Genomic DNA, 23084 nt, shown 5'->3' with positions numbered 1-23084 from the left:
GTTCCTGGTCTTCCACGGTACACAAGCTAACTGCACTTTGCGCTGTATTATCGCTAGTCTTAAGCTGTGTCCACACATAGTCGATCAACAGTCGACTGGAAAAAAGATGTGTGGAAGTGATGTGGATACATCTTTACTCCGATCCATCCCAACATTGGTTTTATTGACTTATCCCTCATGAAGCTTTATAGGTATAACATTTACCGAACTCCATGTATCTTTCCGTCTTCAGACTTACACGGACGAAGGGTTTTCCTTCCAAGGCGTGAAGACTCATCTGTATGAGACCATCGAAGCCTTCTGGGAGGAATGTTTCGGCCCCATGGACATCGAAGAATGGGATGAAGGACTAAGTTTCCTTACGTTTGCACAGTAATTCGCATTGCCATAGGGAAATCGGTCAGTTCAAAAACGACATCAACAAATTTTAGACTTGAGAAGTAAAAACTAATGAATCAAGGGTTACAAACTGCAAGCTATAATAAAAATTGAACCCAATTACGTACAAACAAATGTCATAATGAGGAAATTGTGTAGATTATGCATCCAGTAGTGAAACTACAACTTTTTTCTATTTACTCTTTCTCGACTGGAGGGTAGTGGGGAAGTAATGAAGGGAACCTAATAAGGTGTCGAATAACACAATGTCATCCTATCCTTGTTGATGTTTGTTACTTGAACGGCTTGGCTGAAGCTTGAATGTGGTCTGCTTTGAAGTTTTAGCTTAACCCCATAAGCCCCCTCTGAGGCTTAGGTGTAGGGGCAACTTTTTGAGCTTTTTCAAAGTTTTGGCGTTAAATAGCGGCCGAATCGTCCATTTCTCGAGTTCCGGCCCGCGGACACATTTGATCGTCATAAATTATCGAGGCTGTCTGCAAAATTTGAGCGACCTGTGTCTAAAGGTAAAGTCGTGAGAAGCGCTAGTCTTGTTCGGTAGGTACCTAGGTATTTTTTTTTTTTTTTTTACCAAGAATGATGAATGTGTTATTACAAACATTGTTACTAAGTACATACCATTTGTCATTCTATTCTCTGTTGAGAATTTGAAAGGTTTCATGATGCAAGTATGTAGGTAGTTATTTATAAAATTATTACTTATATCTAATGAGTTCTCCATATAACATTTCCCCCTCCTAAGTTTTCTTATTCTTGTGTTGCTCAATTAAGCTACGTCGAATAGGGTTGGTACTAGAACAGTCCAAGCTACGCCGCGGCTAACTACCTATTCGTATAAATTTCTGAACTTATTTGTTGTATACCTATTGATTTTTTTTTTATAAAAACAACACAGGTGTCAAGGTTAAAGCAAAATATGTAGGGAAGGTTGGGGTAATTTTGAGACAGGTGCAGAGACACCAACTTTAACAGCCAGTCACGGAATCAATCATTTGTATGATACAAATTTCTTGACTCCGCCGGGAATCGAACCCGGGTCTCCCGCGTGCTAGGCGAGAACAGTGACCACTACGCCATGGGAGCTGACCTATAGGTTTGGTTTTGCAGGCGACTACGCGTTACTAAAAGTCACTCCTCAACGCTTCCAGTGTGAGACGGGCGTACTACTCTCAAAAGACATGATTATAGTTGGTGGCTCAAAATAGCACTCGTCTCAAAAATTACCCCAACCCACCCTACTTATGTTGAAACCAACACAGGTCCAGCCATTATCTCTGAAAGTTCTCTAACAATATGAACAAAACCCATGGCCTTATCCCGACTGGGAGCCTAGGAGCCGGTTGATAGTGATAAGGCTGGTCAATTTAGTAACGTTCTCTACCACCTGCCTTAGGCCAGCCACTCACTATCAGGTACCTGTCAGGTGCACCTGATAGTGTGTGTACTCAATTTTGATTAGTAGTTTTTAAGTAGGTAGTCAGTCGTTATCGAACTTGACAAAATTTGCCAATTGAATTTTGGGCTCCTTTGGGCTCTTTTGTTTGTTTGGTGTCTCCCTGAAGCACTTTTTCCTATACAATTTACGGGACCATTTTTGTACACACGAGCTTGGAATTGAAAAGAAAGTTAGACGAGCAACAATAAGTTTTTGCTGAAAGCAAATGACGAGAGAACGGGGTACAAACTCTGTGATATTAAATTCTATTTGAATGAAAATTTCGTATTGACATTTGTACCTAGCGACTTCACAATATTCCGTCTACCAGTTTATTGCAAACATTCAAACAGGGAATATATATGGAAAAAGGGGACCAATCGATAGGATTTTATCAGTGGGAAATTTAAATGTTAACCCATCGTAGAGAGGCCATCTACTTCTGTACGCATTACATGGAGCACTGTATGATTGCTATCGATCTGAACTTGAGTAAACCGAGAGGAATTGCTTTGGATCCTACTTCAGGGTAAGTTTCCAGACCTTTGTCAGAAAACTTTTCTGGATAGCGGAATTTTTGGTGCTGAATAACTGCCGAACCGTATATTTGTATATTTCTCTAGCCTAGAGCCAAGGACACTTTTCACACATCCTAAAACGATCCTCTCTGCAAAGTTTGAGCGAATTAGGGCGAAAACTAAAATCGTAAAAAAACGCAAACTTTTTCCGAGCTATTACCAAAACTCCATTCTTTGATTTTTTTTTTTATTTTTATATATTGTATAATTATATATGAATAATACACTTCGTTTAATAAAAATAAATAATTTGTGTCAACAGGTACATGTTTTTCACGAAATGGGGCGCTACCAGGCCCATGTTAGAACGCTCTCTACTGGACGGAACGGAAAGATTTCCCATGGTCACTCACAAGATTGTCTATCCGTATGGAGTTACCGTGGATTTTCCGAATAAGCACGTTTATTGGGTGGATACCTATTTGGATTTCATTGTAGAGAGGCCATCTACTTCTGTACGCATTACATGGAGCACTGTATGATTGCTATCGATCTGAACTTGAGTAAACCGAGAGGAATTGCGTTGGATCCTACTTCAGGGTAAGTTTCCAGACCTTTGTCAGAAAATTTTCTTCAATAGCGAAATTTTGGTCCTGAATAATTGCCGAACCGTATTTCCCTCCAGCCTAAGCCTGTGGACACTTTTGATCCACATCATAAAACGAACCTCTCTGAAAATTTAGATTGGCTAAAGTTGAAATTTAAAGTCGTGAGAATCGCGAATTCTTTTCGAGCTTTTTTCGAAAGTTTAAGCCTGAATAGCAAAATCTTTGGTCCTGATTAACGCACACTTCTGGGATCTCGGCCCAGTTAGACTTTTTATCTTGTATCCCTCAACGAACCTCTCTGCAAAGTTTGAGCGAATGGGGCCGAAATCTAAAATCGTGAAAAACGCCATCTATTTTCGAGCTATTCCTAATTTCCCTTATTTGATTTCATGGTATACCCATTTTTAATAATAATACACTTCGTCTACACAAATAATAAATAATATCCATTTGTGTTAACAGGTACATGTTTTTCACCAAATGGGGCGCTACCAGGCCCATGTTAGAACGCTCTCTGTTGGACGGTACTGAAAGATTTCCCATGGTCACCCACAAGATTGTCTATCCGTATGGAGTTACCGTGGATTTTCCGACTAAGCACGTTTATTGGGTGGATACCTATTTGGATTTCATCGACCGAATCAACTACGATGGGACGGACCGGAAAACCATTCGCAAAGGATTCCCGGTAAGTTTTTTTGCCATGTCGTAGCATGCCCAATTGTCCATTCCGTAGTATATCCCATATCAGATGGTCGATAGGAGACACAATACTTCTTATAAAGCAACCTCCATAGCCGAGTTTGTATCACAGTAGGCTTGCACACCGGAGGCCCCGGGTTCGATTCCTGGCTTCTCAACGGAACACACACGCTTGCCCTCGAATTCAACCATCGCAATCAATCGCTGTGCTTTATTCAACAACAGAACGTTTCATCGGTTCGCCTGCGGTGCGCTCAGATCAACGATTTGCTTAATTCTTGGGACTTGCCTGCTCCTGAAATATTTCCACTGGATGGTAAGATAAAGATTTATATTTTACTAGTGTTTGACCCGTCCGGCGTCCTTTGTACGGGATCAGCGCGGCGTAAGAGGAATGACTTTGAAGCACCGCCATTTTGAATCAGAATGGAATGTGACAAGTCTCTATTGATCATATCCTTCCACCGCAATCGCGGTCTTCCTCTTCTTCTGTGGCCATTCAACTCGAGGTTGAACATTTGTTTAGGTGGCGGCATTACCAGTGTAAAAAGATTTGTGAAAAAAGGCAATTGCTTCAAAGGAGGCACTTAGTATTTGTGATATCCACAAAAGTTGTAAGAAGGTTCTGCTTACCGTATATAATTTAATACTTGATTGGTTATTCTAAGTTCACCTTATTACCTGGAATCCTTGTTTTCTTTCCAGGTTCAAAATTTGTACGACATTACCGTGTTCGAAAACAATTTGTTCGTGACAAGCTGGAGAAATCAGAGTATCATTCGAGTGAACAAGTTCAATTCGGATGACTATGAAACCATCGCCAACTTTAGTCGACCTTTTGCCATTCATATTTATCACAGACAGAAACAACCTGATGGTAAGATATCGGTCTCTCAACCTTTGCTATTTCTTAAGAAAGGGAAATTTCAGGCTGGTATCATCCCTGTTTAAAGTCCCCCAGCCAGCCTAGTTAGCTTGGTTGATAAGGGCGTCTGCCTTGTAAGCGCTAGGCCACGGGTTCGATTCCCGCCCGGGGCGGATTTTATCCTGGACTGATAATGGTCGTTCTCGGAACGGGTGGCTTTCTCCTATCCTGTCTTCCTTCTCTCTTAGGTTTCTGGACGATGAGACCATAGCAGTTACAGATCCCCCTATCAAACCTCTAAAAAAAGTCCACCAGCTAAACTCACGTGAAAATAGCCTAATAATTACAACTTTCGACATGAGGCACACATTAGGGCTGCCTGGAAGGTACTGACAAGAAACGCCGACCCTAATTTTTCTTCGTCTTTTCCCGTGTTCAGATGAGGTCGGCATTTTTCGTCAGCCTCTCAATCAGCCTTTGAGTTATTGCTTTGGGCTGACATTTGGTTCTGGCTACAAAAATTTTACGAGCGGATGTTTACGATCTTTAGCAGGGGAAATTTTAGGCTGTCCTCTCTGTTTAAAAGTCCCCCAGCCAGACAAACAAGGTATTCTATTAGCTCATTTCTTTACCTTTGTTTCCAACAGATAACAAAGCTGATTGCGAGAATCTGAAATGCTCTCACAAGTGCAGTCCTTATCACATCCCTGTAGCAAAGGAAATGGAGGCTGTCGTCACTTCTGCATACCGAAATACATCAATGGCACTGGAGTAGCTCGTTGTGTGTGTGAAGCTGGCTACTCACTAACGCCCACCAATAAGTGTGTTTGTAAGTATCCCTCCTTTTGCCTTCATCCATCTCTATTCCTTCTCTGAAGAGTCACAAAAGATCTAACCAGGTCGCAGTGACATAGGCCGTTTATTATAGCCGATGGCCCTACTTATACCAATACTAATCTCTATACCTGCCTCGGTGTTGTAGTGGTCAAGACGCTCGCCTAGTAAACAGGAGGGTGTGGGTTCAAGCCCAGCCGAGGTATGGAATTTTATCCTCAGAATAATTTGAGAATTTGACCACAATAATAGATAGTAGTAGCCTACTGCTGGAGTAAAGGGACTTTTCAGTTCTATGAGAGCAGTATAAAAAAGTTCTATTATTATTATAATAAAAATACTAATGCCAAGATACTTTCTTTTCAGCTTTGAAGCCATCCACCTTTCTGTTGTACGCCAAAGGCAAGCCTGCGATCATCAAAGGCCTCACTTTCAAGCGGGATGGAACTACTGAGCAAGCCATTATGCCGATCACAGATTTGAAGCGACCTTCTGTTATCGATTATCATGAGAAGGAGGAGTATATTTACTACGCTGAGTTGACCAGGTATGTAAATTATTCCTTGTTTAATTTTAATTTAGTCTTCTTTTTTGAAATTGTCGGTGTCATGAGAAGGAGGAGTATATTTACTACGCTGAGTTGACCAGGTATGTAAATTATTCCTTGTTTAATTTTAATTTAGTCTTCTTTTTTTGAAATTGTCGGTGTGTAGAATTATCCTGATAAATTATTCTCACTCAAGTCTTGGGTCACACAAGCTTTCCACCTTTTCTTCTGTCTCTTTTTTTGCCCTTTTAGCCCCTTACTTCCGAATTTTTTTCTCTGTTTGCTATTAACATAGTTACCAAATATCTATAACAATCTCTTCTTCTTCTTCTTCTTCTTCTTCTTCTTCTTCTTCTTCTTCTTCTTCTTCTTCTTTTGCTTTGCCATGTTCCCGTTCAAACGGGGTCGGCAAATATCCATAACAATAATATATCTCTATCTTGTCTTTGTTCCTTTTCACTAACTTCAGTGGTGTAGTGGTTAGCACGGTGGCCTTTTAATCTGGAGGTTGGTGGTTCGAGTCCAAGTCATGTCATAAAATTTAGCGTAGTGTATTAAGCGCTGAATGGCATTTGTGACAATCACTTATGCTTAACACAATTAAAATTCCTTTTGTCCAAACTGATAGTGTAAATAAATTTTCTGTTTCAGTTACGTCATTGAGAGGAGGAAAATGGTGTAAATAAATTTTCTGTTTCAGTTACGTCATTGAGAGGAGGAAAATGTTCGGCCGTGGTAAAGAGGTCGTCATAGATACCGGCATTTACAATGTGGAAGGTATGGCTGTCGATTGGATGGCGAACAACTTGTATTGGACAGACGCCGGCATTGGAACAATCAATGTGGCCAAAATATCTGACTTCTCCATTCGGAAAGTGTTGTACAAAGTGCCCAAATATTTGCCCAGGTCGCTCGTCCTTCATCCAAAAACGGGGTAAATGGAATAGAATATACTTTTTTCTATTGTTTTATATTAAGTTTTCTCCTTTTTTCTCCATAGGGATAGGACTGAAAAGTCCCTTTTGCAGTCTAGCCAAGGTCTTACATATTATGTGCACCTTATGGATTTTATGGGATATACCTACTCCGTTCTTAGGGGGGACATACTAAGTGCAAATATATCAAAATGAACAAAGTATATTCTGCTCTGTTCTAATGAAATCATTTCGTCTTTCCAATCCAGCCTCAGTAGGATTTCGCATCTGGAGGTTGGTGGTTCGAGTCCTAGTCAAGTCATAATATTTTCTATGTGTATTAATGGGGAACGGTATTTGTGCCGGGCATTTAAATATGCTTAAGATAACCTTTTCTCGTGCGACAATAACATGACGTGTATCATCGCCTATTGGAAGTGCGACGGCGACGAAGACTGTAAGGACGGTAGTGACGAATTGGCAGAACATTGTCAGGATAGGAAATGCGACGAGTCACATTTTACGTGTAACGAGACCTTGCGATGTATTCCGCTCGCGTGGGCGTGCGACGGACAGCCGGATTGCGGGTTGAACGATACGTCTGATGAAGATCATTGTGGTGAGTGTTGGACCAGGACCGCAAGCTGGTTTTAAACTTGATTTAAGACCCAATTGGTTGATTTCGAACTTTTTAGCCAATTATTAGAATATAATATACCCTGATGCTTATACTGCCAGAATGAGAATGAAAAGTCCCTTATTTACTCCCGCAGTCTAAAGAAGGTCTTATGTATTTGGTATGTATATCTTAAAAAAAAGCTGGGAAAAAGAAAAGCAATTGGATTGCTCTTAATCCAAGATTTAAAGTGAAACCAAGTTTAAAATCAGATTGTGGTCCCGGTGATTAGAAATGGCAGGTTTATTCTCCCTCACCCTCGTCTGATTGGACCAAAAGAAAGACTGTGTACTGTACAGTATACAATAAAATTGTACATACATTGTACACAATTACATATGCATAGGTAATAGGTAATAATTATAGGTATTGATGTGCTATTCATTATCTCCAGCTTCAACCTCTTATCTTAGCACTTGCTCTTTTGTTTTTTTTTTTTTTTTTTTTTTTTTTTTTTAATTTTGAACATTCCGATGCTGCGAAGGGTCTGAGGAAATGATTTCGTTTTTGCATTCGTGCCTTCAATCAAATCTTCTTGGACTATCTTTCTCTACTATTGGAATGGGCTTATTGAATTACAGTGATTCTGTAACACGTAGCATTGGTTGTGGGCAACTTCTCTTACGCTTCTATCATTTACTACCCTCCACCCTTATGGTAAAACTCGTGAGCCAAATTTTTCCCCGTTCCTTTGCTGTGATTTTGATAGTGCCTTTTTTCCTATAAGTAAACCAGTAATAACAAAGGAAAAAGAGGAAACATTTTCCCGAGTTTTTACGAGTTGACTCTTGAAGCACGACCAAACTCATTGAAATGAGAACCGAATTTGGCTGTCAAAAAAAAAAAAAAAAAAAAAAAAAAAAAAAAAAACTTTTAACCTTATTTTGCTTTTAACCAAATTTTCAGAGCGATCTTGTCTCCCCACGGAATTCACCTGTGCTAACAAGCAATGTCTATCCTGGACGTTCTACTGTGATGGGTTTCCCGATTGTAGGGATGGATCCGATGAGACCGAATGTCTTCCCACTTGTGGCGATTCTACTCATGTGAGTCCTTCTTATTTTGTGGCCTTCTTTTGTTTCTGCTCGTTGTTGACGAAATGTTTCCTTTGGAATCCTTAATTTAGTCTAGAATCCGTTTTAACTTCAATAGGATTAAAATAAAAGATGAATGTTTCACCGCCGTTTTTATTTCATAGCAATGAAACAACTGCTACATTAGACTCGTGTGGTCTGTGTCGTATCATGCCCTTCATCAGATGGGCGAGAAGAGACATAATACTTCCCATTTACGGAGGTTCTGGGTCAACACGAGAACACCAGAAAGTAACCCGTTGAAATATTTGAACTCGAAAAATGAGTACAATTTTTTGTCCTTGGTGGGCATCGAACCCGGGACCTTCTGCATGGCAAGCAAGCACGTTACCATTGGGCTAACCGTGAATCCTTCTCGATTTCAGATCATGTGCCGCATTGACAACAAGTGCATCCCTGCCGCCAAAAAATGCGACGGAGTCAACGACTGTACCGATTGGTCGGACGAAACAAATTGCACCCACTCCGGGAATCGAACCATCAGTGCTCCGGCTTGTGAGCCGCACGAGTTTGACTGTCAGGATGTGCTGAGGACGTGCATTCCGAAGGCTTTGGTTTGTGACGGAGAACCCGCCTGTTTTAATGGCGAAGACGAAATGTTTTGTGGTAAGAAATGAGGATAATTATCCTTCTTATTGATCAGGATTTTATGATTTTTTTTTTTTTTTAAGCTCAGCAAGGCTTAGGCCAGCCACTCACTATCAGGTAGACCTGACAGTTACAGCTGATCAGGTATATCTGACGAGTACACACACTATCAGGTAGACCTTACACCTGAGCAGGTCTACTGATAGTGAATGGCTGGCCTTATGTCTGGGCAGTTGGTCGTAATTAGGCCCTTTCTATTCTTCAGTTTGCCTCAGAGTCAGTGTCGTAGTGGTCAAGGTACTCACCTAGTTAACAGGAGGGCATGGGTTCAATCCCAGCCTAGACATGTGATATTATCGTTTGATTGAGAATCCTTCGGTGATCATATGAATCCTCCGGCTATAACTACTCCTTCTGGTTGGTTACCTTCTTTTTTTTACATAAGTGTTTCACCGCAGTTTTTATTTCTTAGCAACGAAACAACTGCTACTTTAGACTCGTGTGGTCTGTGTCGTAGCATAACCATCCCTTAAGGTTCTTTTATTTTATTTCCAGATACGATTCCTGTGTTAAGCACCTCGACCACTCCCAGACCTGATCCAGAACACTGCGAGTATCCCAACAGACTTTGTGACAACACCACGTGTATACCGCCTTCATATTTGTGTAACTCCAAGCAGGACTGTCTGGATGGCTCGGATGAGGGACCTATTTGTGGTGAGTTAATATTTTTTTTTTAAGAGATTTGATAGAGAGAACTATAATTGCTAAGCTCCTCCCGAAATAGAAGAAAGCAGCCGTTCCGAGAATAATAATAGTGCTTATTTATACTGCTCGCATAGGACTGAAAAGTCCCTTTACTTAACACAATTAAAATTCCTTTAAAAAAATTCCTTATAATGCATTTTTGCCAAAAGTCAATTTAATTTGAACCCTCAAAGTATACAAATATATATATTTTTTTAAGAGATTTGATAGAGAGAACTATAATTGCTAAGCTCCTCCCGAAATAGAAGAAAGCAGCCGTTCCGAGAATGAACATTGCCAAAAGTCAATTTGATTTGAACCCTCAAAGTATACAGAAATATTCCTCTTTTCCATTCGTTTGCAGACGAAAAGCAGTGCCTCCGGAGTGACTGCCACCACGACTGCTACAACACACCCGAGGGCTTCATGTGCGTTTGTCCCCGCGACATGTACCTTCAGCCAGACCTCATTACGTGCTCGTACCTACACCCGTGCGAGGCGTGGGGTACGTGCTCGCAAGATTGTGAGCCTAGCGTGTCCAATAACTCGTACAAGTGTACATGCCACGCGGGTTATGAGCTGGAACCTGATATGTTTACGTGTAAAAGCAAGAGTAAAAGTGAGTTGAATTTTTGTTATTTTAAACCACGGTAGCTAGTTGAATCAGGGATGAAGGGCAGAAATAATTTCGCACCTTTGTTTGTAATTTCTTGTATTTGTGAGAATTTAAATAATAAGCAACCTTCGTGACCTAGTGAGTATCACACTAGGCTTGTACTCCACAGCCGGGTTCGATTCCTGGCAGGGTCGGAGTTTTTCGGCTCTCCGCTTGAAATTCGGCACTCAGCCTCGTAAGGACAATTGGGTTATGAGCTGGAACCTGATATGTTTACGTGTAAAAGCAAGAGTAAAAGTGAGTTGAATTTTTGTTATTTTAAACCACGGTAGCTAATTGAATCAGGGATGAAGGGCAGAAATTGCCTTAGGCAATAATTTCGCACCTTTGTTTGTAATTTCTTGTATTTGTGAGAACTTTAATAATAAGCAACCTTCGTGACCTAGTGAGTATCACACTAGGCTTGTACTCCACAGCCGGGTTCGATTCCTGGCAGGGTCGGAGTTTTTCGGCTCTCTGCTTGAAATTCGGCACTCAGCCTCGTGAGGACAATTCTGCCGTGCTAAGCGAAAACGCCGTATGTCAAAAAACCCTACTTTCGAGAAATCGAGTTTAAAGATTTCAATCTATACGGCAAACATAAGTTTTTGACATACGGCAAAACGTTTTAGTGTGGTTTTTAAGGGGTTTAGGATAAAGAAAAAAATATAGGATCAAAATTTAGGATCATAGGAACCATTTGGCACCAAAAACCAAAAATCGATTTTTCTAGGATCAAAATTTAGGATCATAGGAACCATTTGGCACCAAAAACCAAAAATCGATTTTTTTGACATACGGCGTTTTCGCTTAGCACGTCAGAATTGAGGATGGATATGAGTAGATAAAAAATAGTAAAGCAGGCACTTAGTTATGCTGTGATAATGATATCCACAAAAGTTGTGAAAAAGCTCTCTGCTTCTCCACAAAGAATTCATGATTTGATAATATACTCTCTTTTACCACAAATAATAAATGGTTTGATTTGAATTATCCTTGCTAGCAGAAAGTGTACGGCGTTTTCGCTTAGCACGTCAGAATTGAGGATGGATATGAGTAGATAAAAAATAGTAAAGCAGGCACTTAGTTATGCTGTGATATCCACAAAAGTTGTGAAAAAGCTCTCTGCTTCACCACAAAGAATTAATGATTTGATAATATACTCTCTTTTACCACAAATAATAAATGGTTTGATTTGAATTATCCTTGCTAGCAGAAAGTAATGCAGTCGAATAAAGGAAGAATAATATTAATTGATTCGATTTCTTTTCAGATGACTCATCCCCATTCGTTATCTTCTCGAATCGTCACGAGCTACGGGGAGTCGATCTGAGGACTTTCAATGTGATAGCCCTCATCTCTAGTCTGAAGAATACGATCGCTCTGGATTTCTACTACACGCCCACCGCTAACATGGTGTTCTGGACAGATGTGATTGACGATAAGATATACAACGCTACGCTCATTGGCAATTGTAAGTCTCCTACATTTACCATATTTCTATGTAGTTTGTCAGGCTGGGGGACGTTAAATAGGGAGTAGACCAGCTTAGTCTGGCTGGGGGACTATAAACATGGAGTAGACCAGCCTGAATATCCCTTGCTAAAGAAACAGCAAAGGGCTCGTAAAATATGTAGTCAAAATCAAATGTCAGCCCAAAACAATCACCCTAGGGCTGATTGAGAGGCCGACGAAAAACGCCGACCCCGTCTGTACACGGAAAAAGGCGAATAAGAAGAAGAAGAAGAAGAAGAATGAATTTCTTGCGGGTTATAATGTTTTACTCTTCTCGTTTCAGCCCTCAGCAACATCGACGTTGTAGTACAAACAGGTCTCTCAACAGCCGAAGGACTAGCTGTCGACTGGATCGGCAAGAATCTGTACTGGGTAGAAAGCAACTTGGACTGGCGTTCATGGATGGGACGAAGAGAGAGACGGTGGTGTCCCAGAAGAAGTATCCGGCCGTTACGGGAGTGTCGAGTAAGTAGAACTAGCTTAACTCCATACACAAGAAGCCCATTCTGAGGCTTAGGTGTAGGGGCAACTGCCCCAAAGGATGGGTTACGTGTATACGGTAGGACATGAAGGTACTAAAAAAAAATTGAGTTTCTGGGGTTTCCTCATTTCTAAATTGCTCACTTGAACACACCCCCATCTTTTTTTTTTCTTCTTTTTGATAGAGGGAACTGTAACTGCTGAAGTCTTATCGTCCCCAAACTGAAAATAGAAGACAGGATAGAAGAAAGCCAGCCGTTCCGAGAACGAACCTTATCTGTTAAAATAAAATCCGCCCCGGGCGAATTATTGTGGTCAAATTCTCAAATTATATTGAGGATAAAATTCCATACCTCGGCTGGGATTGAACCCACGCCTTCCTGTTTACCAGGCCACTACACCACCGAGGTAGATCGGGTTAAGCTTCTACGAAATGCTTAACACAATTAAAATTCCTTTTCATTTCGTCTTACCCTTTCAGATACATGTTCTGGGCATTCTGGTCTCTGTCTCCCAGCAATTCTTCCGATGGTGGAATCGAAAAAGCCGGCATGCACGGAGAAAATCGATCCCCGCTCGTGACGAAAAACATTCAGTGGCCTAGCAGCTTGGTGATAGATTACAACCAAGATATTCTGTACTGGTGTGACTCTCATTTGAACACAGTCGAGTCTGTACGCGTGGATGGGTCTGAGAGAACGGTAAGTTTTAACTTGGAGGTCCTGGGTTCAGATTCCAGAGTAGGTGTTTGTTTGAAAAAATGGGTTAAAAAAAAAAAAAAAATTATTTTTTTTTTTTTTTTTTTTTTTTTTTTTTTTTTTTTTTTTTTTTTTTTTTTTTTTTTTTTTTTGCGATAATGTCTACCTGCTTTGGGGACGTAGTGGTCATAGCACTCACCAAGTAAATATTAGGGCGCGGGTTCAGTCCCAGCTGAGGCTGGGAAGGAACATAATAGTGGAGCTCTAAGGGTTAGGTGGTAGAGAACGCCTCCTGCGTTAACCTCGTCTAGTGGTTACCTTCCACTCTAGTCTATTATTACTTCAAAGATGGCTCAAAGCGTTATAATATGGTATGGGTGTTTAAATATTACGAAAGTGTACCTTGTAGGTCCTGTTAATTTTCTTTATTTAAATTGAGTTTTTCTTAATTTTCAGATGATCATAGACCAAGCCAGCGGCCTAGTCAAACAACCCAGCGGCTTAGCTTTCTATGAAGGCGAATTGTTCATTGCTGAATTTCAGCGTGGATCTATCAAGAAGTACAATTTGGCCTCTAAGAAGATGGAATCGTTTTATATTGAAGATCCCCCGATATACGATTTGAAGATGTTACACAAAAGAGAGACAGGTACGTTTCATTACCATGAATTGGTCATCATGATTCTGAGAAATTCTTTGTGATAAAGCAGAGAGCTTCTTCATATTTGTTGGGGATACCACAGCATTACTAAGTACCTACCCCATGCCTCATTTACTATTAATTCTTATCTTCTGCGAGAGTAAAGAGACTTTTCAATCTCATTCTGGCAGGATAAACAAGTTATTTCTATTCTATTTTTCTTATAAAAATATCCCCAATTTTCAAGAGAAATCACTGACAGAACTCTTAACGAACCTACTAGCGAGCTGTATTTTTCCACTTATTACTCGATGTTTGGGCCCCGGGGGTTTTACTCTGAATCACTGATTTTTTATGAGAAAAATTTTGCTCTTCTTTCTTCACAGGTGAAAACCAGTGCTCCGCTAAGAACAACGTGTGTAAGGACCTCTGCCTGACCACTCCCACGGGCATAGCGTGTGCGTGTAGAACGGGATATATACTCAACGAACAGCATGAGTGTGTGCTTGACAAAACGGCGTTCCCGGCTCCTAAGAACGTGTGTAACGAAGGTAAGATCCGGTCGATTTTATGTCCAAACGACCGTAATCGGTTTTCTTTGTACCTTTAAGGGCCTTTAGGTAAAGGGACTTTTCAGTGCAGTCTCATTCGAGCAGGATCAATAAAACGGTGCTACAATTTTTCTTCACCTTTTCCAACTCAAGTGGGGTCGGCATTTTTAGTCAACAATTTCCAGGTACCTCGGTTGTGAATTTCATTACCCCTTAACCCCTTCTCACTCAGATCTTTACTTACACAGTGTTCCCCTCTTTTCTCTTGTCTGCCTATTGCTCTCCGTCCTTCAACTTCCATTCGACTGACTTTCTTTCCAACGTAATCCTCATCTCTTCTCATCACGTGACCACTGTAAAAGGGTTCTACAATAAAGCGTAAAGATTTTTTTGTGTCCTATCTAAGCATGATCAGCATGGTATATTATTCTTTATTTCAGACCAATTCCAATGTGAGAGTGGAAAGGTTGAGTGTATTGACAAGTTCCTGATGTGCAATGGAGAGAAGGATTGTACGGATGGCTCAGATGAAGAACAAGGTCCTGGTAAAGCCTGTGGTAAGTCTATCTGATCCTTTAGCAAGTCCTCATAACTAACAGTACCATCCCTCACTAACATCATCATTGAAGTATGTATTTAGCAACATCTCTAGCAAGTATCTACCATTGGAAAGTCATTCATTCCACTTTTACACTCCATTAAAAATAATAATAATAATAATAATAAAAAAAACATGCCAACGAACGCTTGTTATATGCACCGTTCTCTTTTAAGGATGAACCTCTGAATCTTATTGTAGGTGTTGACACCTACAATTTGTCAACAAACAATGTTATGACTACTTGTTTGCTTTGTAAATACGTATTTTTAATTTCTTAGTTTCGAGATCACAGTTTTTTTCCTTTTTTTTTTCAATAGATTTAAAGAGGAAAATACCTTGCATTTGTACCGGGGTCATAATCTAAAATTAAACGTAACGTAAGTTAAACTGATTTTGGGTTAAATTTTGGCCCCACCTTAAATGTTATAAAGGCAAGAAAAGTGTGGTCTCGAATTTCAAATAATCCTTTAGATGCAATTGGGTCTTGAGCATGTTACTTTACTATTAATCCTAAGTGGTTTTGTAGTGAGGAGAAAATGTAGACTAGAATACTTGCCTTGTTTGAACAGCCTTAGAGCGGAATCCCTAATCTGAGAGGCTAGGGTTCGAGTCTCAGAGTTACCTTGTTTGATAGAAGAAATAAACATCTAGGTAAATTAAAAAAAAAGGAAAGTTAAAAAATGGAGTGTTTAAACCACGTCTCTTTTTTCCAGTCCCAAATGTTGGCCCTCTTTGTCCTCAAATGATTGTTTCAATATTGACTATAATGGCCCCACAAATGTGTCAAATGTACAGGTAAAACAAAGCTCCAATATGGGTAATGGTCCTCTGTGTTTGGATTAATCACGTTTGATACATCACACTGGCCAAGATATGCACAGTCCTTAAGGATTATTTACAGCCTTAAATCCCGCTAATGGTTTTGACGGGAAAATATCCGTTGTCATAGCAACCTCGAAATCAGTTCAAACTAAATCGACTGTGCCTATCAATGCAATAATCTGTTCCTGCACAGTCACAAAATCTTAATAATTCGCTTTAATAATTTCATGTAAGGGGACAAACTTCTAATTAATAATGCTAAACTTCCATGTGCTGCTTTTCTCGCTTTTTTCTGTTTTCTCGCTTTTTCAACTTTTTGTGGTGTTCTATTTCATGCTTGTGAAAGGTTTACATTTTCTCCTCAAACAAAATCAACTTGTCAGCTTTGTTCTTCTCCGCTGTAAAGTTCACTTGGTTTTTCTGTACTCTCTCTTCTCTGCAAACTTCGTCTCGCACTCTGTCCTCACTTACACGCATATTAGTGTTCTATCTCACCAAAATTAATCACCGCTCACCTAATAGCTAAAAAGAGACATTGCCGCCATGTTTCTTTGCCTTTGCTGCTCATAGATATAACTTTTGCTTGTGCTAAACACGCCTATGCTTTCCGCAATTGGACTAATTCTCGCTTTTGTCTGAATGTACGGATGAGAACCTACTTAAAGAAGGAAATTTATTGAACCCCAATGTGTAAAGCGAATGACTTTGTAATTTCTTCTATCATGGGCGGCAAAAGAGAATATGATGATCTGCTTTTAATCAATGCGTAATGTAGTCTCAGCCACTTTGATTGGAGAGTTAGCAAAGTTAAGAAAAATAAATACATAGTAAAGTAATGCCATTGTAACTAGTCACATCCAATTTGAATGGCCAATTTTTATAAAAAAAAAAATCAAAAGAACGATTGTAAAGCGAATGACTTTGTAATTTCTTCTATCATGGGCGGCAAAAGAGAATATGATGATCTGCTTTTAATCAATGCGTAATGTAGTCTCAGCCACTTTGATTGGAGAGTTAGCAAAGTTAAGAAAAATAAATACATAGTAAAGTAATGCCATTGTAACTAGTCTTATCCAATTTGAATGGCCAATTTTTATTAAAAAAAAAAAAACAAATCAAAAGAAAGATATACATAGGTAATTGATTTGAATGGCGAATTATAGAAAGTAAAAAGAAGGTAAAATACGACTTAGTACGGGCAAACGAAAAACCGTGTGAACTTTCCAAGTGGTGTTACGAGATGGGGGATCGAGCGTCGACACTTGTATTGGTCGGCTTGCAGGCATACCGAATTGTCGGCCCGAAGATAACCTCTGGATCGGCAAGAATCTGTACTGGGTAGAAAGCAACTTGGACCAAATAGAAGTGGCCAAGCTGTCTGGTCAATTCAGACGAACGCTGATAGCAGGAGATATGGAGAGTCCACGGGCCATTGCGTTGGATCCAAGATTTGGGTAAGAACCAAGATTGGGGTAAGAACCAAGCTAGTTATAAGCATATCTTTGATCTTATGTCAACCTTTTTCTTTAAAGGTTATTCGTTACGGTTACATCATACGGTACAGTTCCGGCATCTTCAGGAATACCACTGAAGATGCCGTAACTGGCGAAACATCGTTTGGTAAAAAAAATAAATTAATCTTGTAAAACGAAAAAAGGGAACTATTTTCATTTTTCCTCTGATTTTAAGTTGTTTTACCAAGTGTTTTGTATATCCTGAAAACTTACCAACTTTTTTTACACGGGATATCTAATATAAACCAAATAACTGCTATTGTTTTTTCCAGGCTATTATTTTGGACTGACTGGGACTCAAAAGCTCCCCGCATAGAGCGGTGTAGTATGTCTGGAGAACATAGGAGTGTTATAGTTCGAGTTGATTTGCTGACGTCTAGGGGGGCGTGGCCTAATGGTTTGACCTTGGATTATCAGCTGACTAGGATCTATTGGATCGATGCAAAGTGAGATTTGCTTTATTAGCTAAATTCTCTTTAGGGATGAGCAACCTCGTGAGGAAAATGAGTAGAAGCTATGTAATATAAGTCGGCAGAGCAAGGGATGAGCAGACATGGTTAGTCCTCCAACCAACATATAATGAAACCACGTACATTTCTCGAAACCCGGCCTGCGGACAGTTTTGGTAGTCATAAGTTAATTAGCACCCCTCTGCAAAATTTGAGCGACTTGTTGGGTAAAGTTGTGAGAACCGCTAACTCCTTTTGAGCTGTTTCCTCAAATAGTCTAAAATGGGGATGCATACTGAATTCTGCATACAGGAATTTCGTCCGAAAAGACCCCCATTTGAATGTAATAGCCCAAAATGACGGAACAAATCAACATGTTTTTGCTTTCTAATTTCAGATCCGATTCGATTCACACGGTCACGTATGACGGGAAAGATCATCACGTAGTGCTGTCGAATCACGATTCTCTCACGCACCCGTTCGCTATCGCTCTGTTTGAAAATCACGTTTATTGGACCGACTGGAGAACCAATTCGGTGATTCGAGCTAACAAGTGGAATGGATCGGACGTGACACTTATTCAGCGAACACTGACCCAGCCGTTTATATGTGTATTTTTTTTTTTTTTTTTTTTTTTTTTTACCATTGTAGTTTTTATTTTATCCTACCTAAAATTTAGGTTTTAGGTTGTGGTTATGTACCGAGTTAGGCTTGCTAGGAGTGTGAAAGAAGACAAAAAATTAATTCAAGCCTAGTCTAACCCAATACATAACTACAACCTTATTTTCTCTTTGCTAACTTGAATCTGCAGCACACTGTCCCATACGGTTTTGCCGTTCCATTGGCAGTAATTATTATTTTATTGTTATTGGTGCTTTATTCAGACTGTCGAATTAGGACATAGTCCCTTCATCTCAACAGTTTAATATTGCACCACTTTATTTACCTCATATTGTACTCTTTCTTTTTTCACAATTTCAGATGTCAATGGTGTAGTGAAAAAGTCCCCGTGTGAAATGAACAACGGGAACTGTTCTCACTTGTGTCTCATAGGGATGAATGGAACGTACAAATGTCAATGTCCTCACGTTATGAAGTAGGATTAAAATAAAAGATGAATGTTTCACCGCCGTTTTTATTTCATAGCAATGAAACAACTGCTACATTAGACTCGTGTGGTCTGTGTCGTATCATGCCCTTCATCAGATGGGCGAGAAGAGACATAATACTTCCCATTTACGGAGGTTCTGGGTCAACACGAGAACACCAGAAAGTAACCCGTTGAAATATTTGAACTCGAAAAATGAGTACAATTTTTTGTCCTTGGTGGGCATCGAACCCGGGACCTTCTGCATGGCAAGCAAGCACGTTACCATTGGGCTAACCGTGAATCCTTCTCGATTTCAGATCATGTGCCGCATTGACAACAAGTGCATCCCTGCCGCCAAAAAATGCGACGGAGTCAACGACTGTACCGATTGGTCGGACGAAACAAATTGCACCCACTCCGGGAATCGAACCATCAGTGCTCCGGCTTGTGAGCCGCACGAGTTTGACTGTCAGGATGTGCTGAGGACGTTATGAAGCTTATGAGTGATAATAAAACCTGCCAAGGTAAGTGAATGCCAGTTTCGGGATAATGATCTGAAGAAATCACTGCTCTTTGAACATTTTCCTCCATTCTATACAGTAATTGGAAATGCATAAGAACAAGATCTGGTGTTCTGGACAGATGTGATTGACGATAAGATATACAACGCTACGCTCATTGGCAATTGTAAGTCTCCTACATTTACCATATTTCTGTGTAGTTTGTCAGGCTGGGGGACGTTAAATAGGGAGTAGACCAGCTTAGTCTGGCTGGGAGACATCAAACATGGAGTAGACCAGCCTGAATATCCCTTGCTAAAAAAATAGCAAAGGTTGAGTGCGAAGGGCTCATTAAATATGTAGCTTCCATTCGAGTCGACAGCCTATAGGTATATTGTTTATTTTATTTATTTGTTTTTATTTATTTTTTTTTTTTTAGTCGTGAATCTAAATAAATAAGAAATACCTGTACCGAGGGGGGTTGATGGTATCTGACCAAAATTATTTGGCCCGTCCCGAACCATAGTCAAAAATCATGAGAACCTGTGCTTTTCCTTTGAAGCATGATAAACCCTTTGTAACCTCCAGCTAGCCAGACTGGTTAGGGTTTAGCTGGTCTGATCCCTATTTATAGTCCCACAGCAAGACACTGGCTCTCTGTGTAAGGTCCAGCCTCCATTTACAGGAATGTATTTGATTCCATTTACAGTAATGTACTCTCTTTGTGTATCTCATATACTCTTTCCTTTTTTTCACAATTTCAGATGTCAATGGTGTAGTGAAAAAGTCCCCGTGTGAAATGAACAACGGGAACTGTTCTCACTTGTGTCTCATAGGGATGAATGGAACGTACAAATGTCAATGTCCTCACGTTATGAAGCTTATGAGTGATAATAAAACCTGCCAAGGTAAGTGAATGCCAGTTTCGGGATAATGATCTGAAGAAATCACTGCTCTTCGAACATTTTCCTCCATTCTATACTGTAATTGGAAATGCATAAGAACAAGATTTGGAGGACTTATGAGGTTTGATAGAGGGAACTGTAACTGCTAAAGTCTTGTATAGCTTTATAATTATTGACTATTGCAAACACCCGTCAGAATATTATTACAAATATAACGATATAATATCTATCTACCTATTTTGTCGTTCGGAAAGCCAAGAGAGTAAGAAGACAGAATAGAAGAAAGCCAGCTGTTCCGAAAACGATCCAAAAATCAACATGTAATACTACATTGGTTTGTTGATTGAACTTTACGTGTTTTAAGTATGGCCAGTCTTGTATAGCTTTATAATTATTGACTATTGCAAACACCCGTCAGAATATTATTACAAATAAAACGATATAATATCTATCTACCTATCTTGTCGTTCTGAAAGCCAAGAGAGTAAGAAGACAGAATAGAAGAAAGCCAGCTGTTCCGAAAACGATCAAAAATCAACATGTAATACTACATTGGTACTTTACGTGTTTTAAGTATGGCCCTAAGAGATAATAATCTATCTTGGTGGCGTAGTGGTCAAGACGGTCGCCTCGTAAACAGGAGGGCGTGGGTTCGAACCCAGCCGAGGAATGGAATTTGATCCTCATTCATTCGAGAAATGGAACACATAATAATGGAGCTCTAAAGGTTAGGTGGTAGAGAATGCCCCCAGCGTTAACCTCTCCTAATGGTTACCTTCCACTCAGAGTCTATTATTATAGTAATTGTCAAGACGGTCGCCTCGTAAACAGGAGGGCGTGGGTTCGAACCCAGCCGAGGAATGGAATTTGATCCTCATTCATTCGAGAAATGGACCACATAATAATGGAGCTCTAAAGGTTAGGTGGTAGAGAATGCCCCCAGCGTTAACCTCCCCTAATGGTTACCTTCCACTCAGAGTCTATTATTATAGTAATTTTATTTATTATTTATTTTTATTCCCACAGTGGCAGATTCCCAGTTCATCATATTTTCAAGACCTCGAGAAATCCGTGGTGTCGACCTAGAGCATCCTTACTACCACACAATCCCTACCATCAGCATTCCGCAGGTGTTTTCACCGAATAATTTGAACTTCGATGCTGCCAATAAGAAGATCTACTGGACAGATCAGGAGTACAATGAGGTGAAGAGGAGCAGCATTGTGGGCGGACAGATTCAGCTGGTGGTGGATGCAGGTAAATTCTGAACTTGTGATCCTCTATTCTGGAAATACACTATTTTTTTTTATTATTATTTAATTTAAGCAAGGCTTTTATTTTTTAAAAATTTTCACCTATTTTGTACCAAATACATAAGACCTTGTTTAGATTGCGGGAGTAAAGGGACTTTTCAGTCTCATTCTGGCAGTATAAACAGGGTATATTCTATTCTATTTTCCATTGTAGTGTTTGAGTTTTATCTTACTCCACTTTCGAAGAGGAGCAGCATTGTGGGCGGACAGATTCAGCTGGTGGTGGATGCAGGTAAATTCTGAACTTGTGATCCTCTATTCTGGAAATACCCTTTTTTTAATTTAAGCAAGGCTTTTATTTTATAAAATTTTCACCTATTTTGTACCAAATACATAAGACCTTGTTTAGATTGCGGGAGTAAAGGGACTTTTCAGTCTTATTCTGGCAGTATAAACAGGGTATATTCTATTCTATTCTATTCTATTTTCCATTGTAGTGTTTGAGTTTTATCTTACTCCACTTTCGTGTTTGGGTGGAAGAGCTCTTTTTGGAGAATCCTGCCACATTAAATAAAGCCATTTATTTATTCTATTCTATTTTCCATTGTAGTGTTTGAGTTTTATCTTACTCCACTTTGGTGGTTGGGTGGAAGAGCTCCTTTTGGAGAATCCTGCCACATTAAATAAAGCCATTTATTTACTACTGAGGCAGGTTATTCTCGGTAATGTAGGGGTCAAAACGCTCGGTAGTTTAGAGGTTCTTTGTATTGAATATTTTCCCCAAATTTCATCAAAAGCGGACAGAACCTTCGAGAATCATTGTGAAACAAACAGATCCGTGGAGTTAAAAAGTGAAGAAGCTGGCAGAGTCCCCATGGCCGCTGTCGAGTTTCCCTGCTGAATACCGAGAGATATCCCTTGAGTGAGGAATGCAGCGGTCCTTCTACCTCCAGTACTTTCTATTTAAGGAAAATTAATGATGGTCAATTCCCAGCATTTGATACCATCCACATTCTATCAGACCCTTCCCAACCTCTTTTATCATATAGGTACTTGATTGAAGACGCGGTAACTTTGTGAAGGTCCATTCTAACTGTTGGGTGTATTGAAACGAATACAACCCAGCAGTCAATCATTTATCATTCCTCTATTTCAGGAATCTCCCATCCTAGCGGCCTAGCCATCGATTGGATAGCACAGAACATGTTCATAGCCGTCTCCAGCCCAACCCAAAGCAAAATAGTCGTGTGCAATCTAGAAGGCGAATACCAGACGACCATTCTGTCCAACGAATCCAACGATACCAGTACGCTGTCCAAGATAAGTTCGATAGCGGTTTGGCCGGTGAAGGGGAAGATGTTTTGGAGTAATGTGACTAAACAGGTGGTGACGATTGAGATGGCGTTCATGGATGGGACGAAGAGAGAGACGGTGGTGTCCCAGAAGAAGTATCCGGCCGTTACGGGAGTGTCGAGTAAGTAGAACTA

The 23084-nt window shown here is 40.0% G+C and overlaps 2 protein-coding genes across 2 annotated transcripts in view; both read left to right on the top strand.

The window, feature by feature from the left end:
• Positions 1-19433, top strand: part of LOC103511456 (low-density lipoprotein receptor-related protein 1B-like) — a 48171-nt gene extending 28738 nt beyond the window's left edge. The window contains exons 15-34 of the mRNA XM_026825173.1: positions 233-372; positions 2259-2360; positions 3420-3645; positions 4365-4536; positions 5222-5353; positions 5725-5905; positions 6606-6839; positions 7089-7093; positions 7205-7438; positions 8402-8541; positions 8955-9195; positions 9733-9894; positions 10289-10543; positions 11853-12053; positions 12378-12466; positions 17225-17340; positions 17673-17846; positions 18247-18458; positions 18831-18937; positions 19257-19433. Of these exons, the coding sequence (XP_026680974.1) occupies positions 233-372; positions 2259-2360; positions 3420-3645; positions 4365-4536; positions 5222-5353; positions 5725-5905; positions 6606-6839; positions 7089-7093; positions 7205-7438; positions 8402-8541; positions 8955-9195; positions 9733-9894; positions 10289-10543; positions 11853-12053; positions 12378-12466; positions 17225-17340; positions 17673-17846; positions 18247-18458; positions 18831-18937; positions 19257-19433 (3300 nt within the window). The remainder of the gene's footprint in view (positions 1-232; positions 373-2258; positions 2361-3419; positions 3646-4364; positions 4537-5221; positions 5354-5724; positions 5906-6605; positions 6840-7088; positions 7094-7204; positions 7439-8401; positions 8542-8954; positions 9196-9732; positions 9895-10288; positions 10544-11852; positions 12054-12377; positions 12467-17224; positions 17341-17672; positions 17847-18246; positions 18459-18830; positions 18938-19256) is intronic.
• Positions 19434-19794: 361 nt separating this feature from the next.
• On the top strand, positions 19795-23071 carry LOC113468338 (low-density lipoprotein receptor-related protein 1B-like; the record flags this gene model as incomplete). Its single annotated transcript, XM_026825167.1, has 4 exons — positions 19795-19828; positions 20204-20347; positions 21371-21601; positions 22754-23071. Coding segments are annotated over exons 2-4 (658 nt in total), but the record flags the coding sequence as incomplete, so codon positions are not given.
• Between the last annotated feature and the right edge of the window lie 13 nt (positions 23072-23084).

Source organism: Diaphorina citri, unplaced genomic scaffold, assembly GCF_000475195.1.
Source record: "Diaphorina citri unplaced genomic scaffold, Diaci psyllid genome assembly version 1.1 scaffold33, whole genome shotgun sequence".
NCBI lineage: Eukaryota > Metazoa > Arthropoda > Insecta > Hemiptera > Psyllidae > Diaphorina > Diaphorina citri.
The sequence above is the reverse complement of the archived record's forward strand: the minus strand, read 5'-3'. Positions and strand labels throughout refer to the sequence as shown.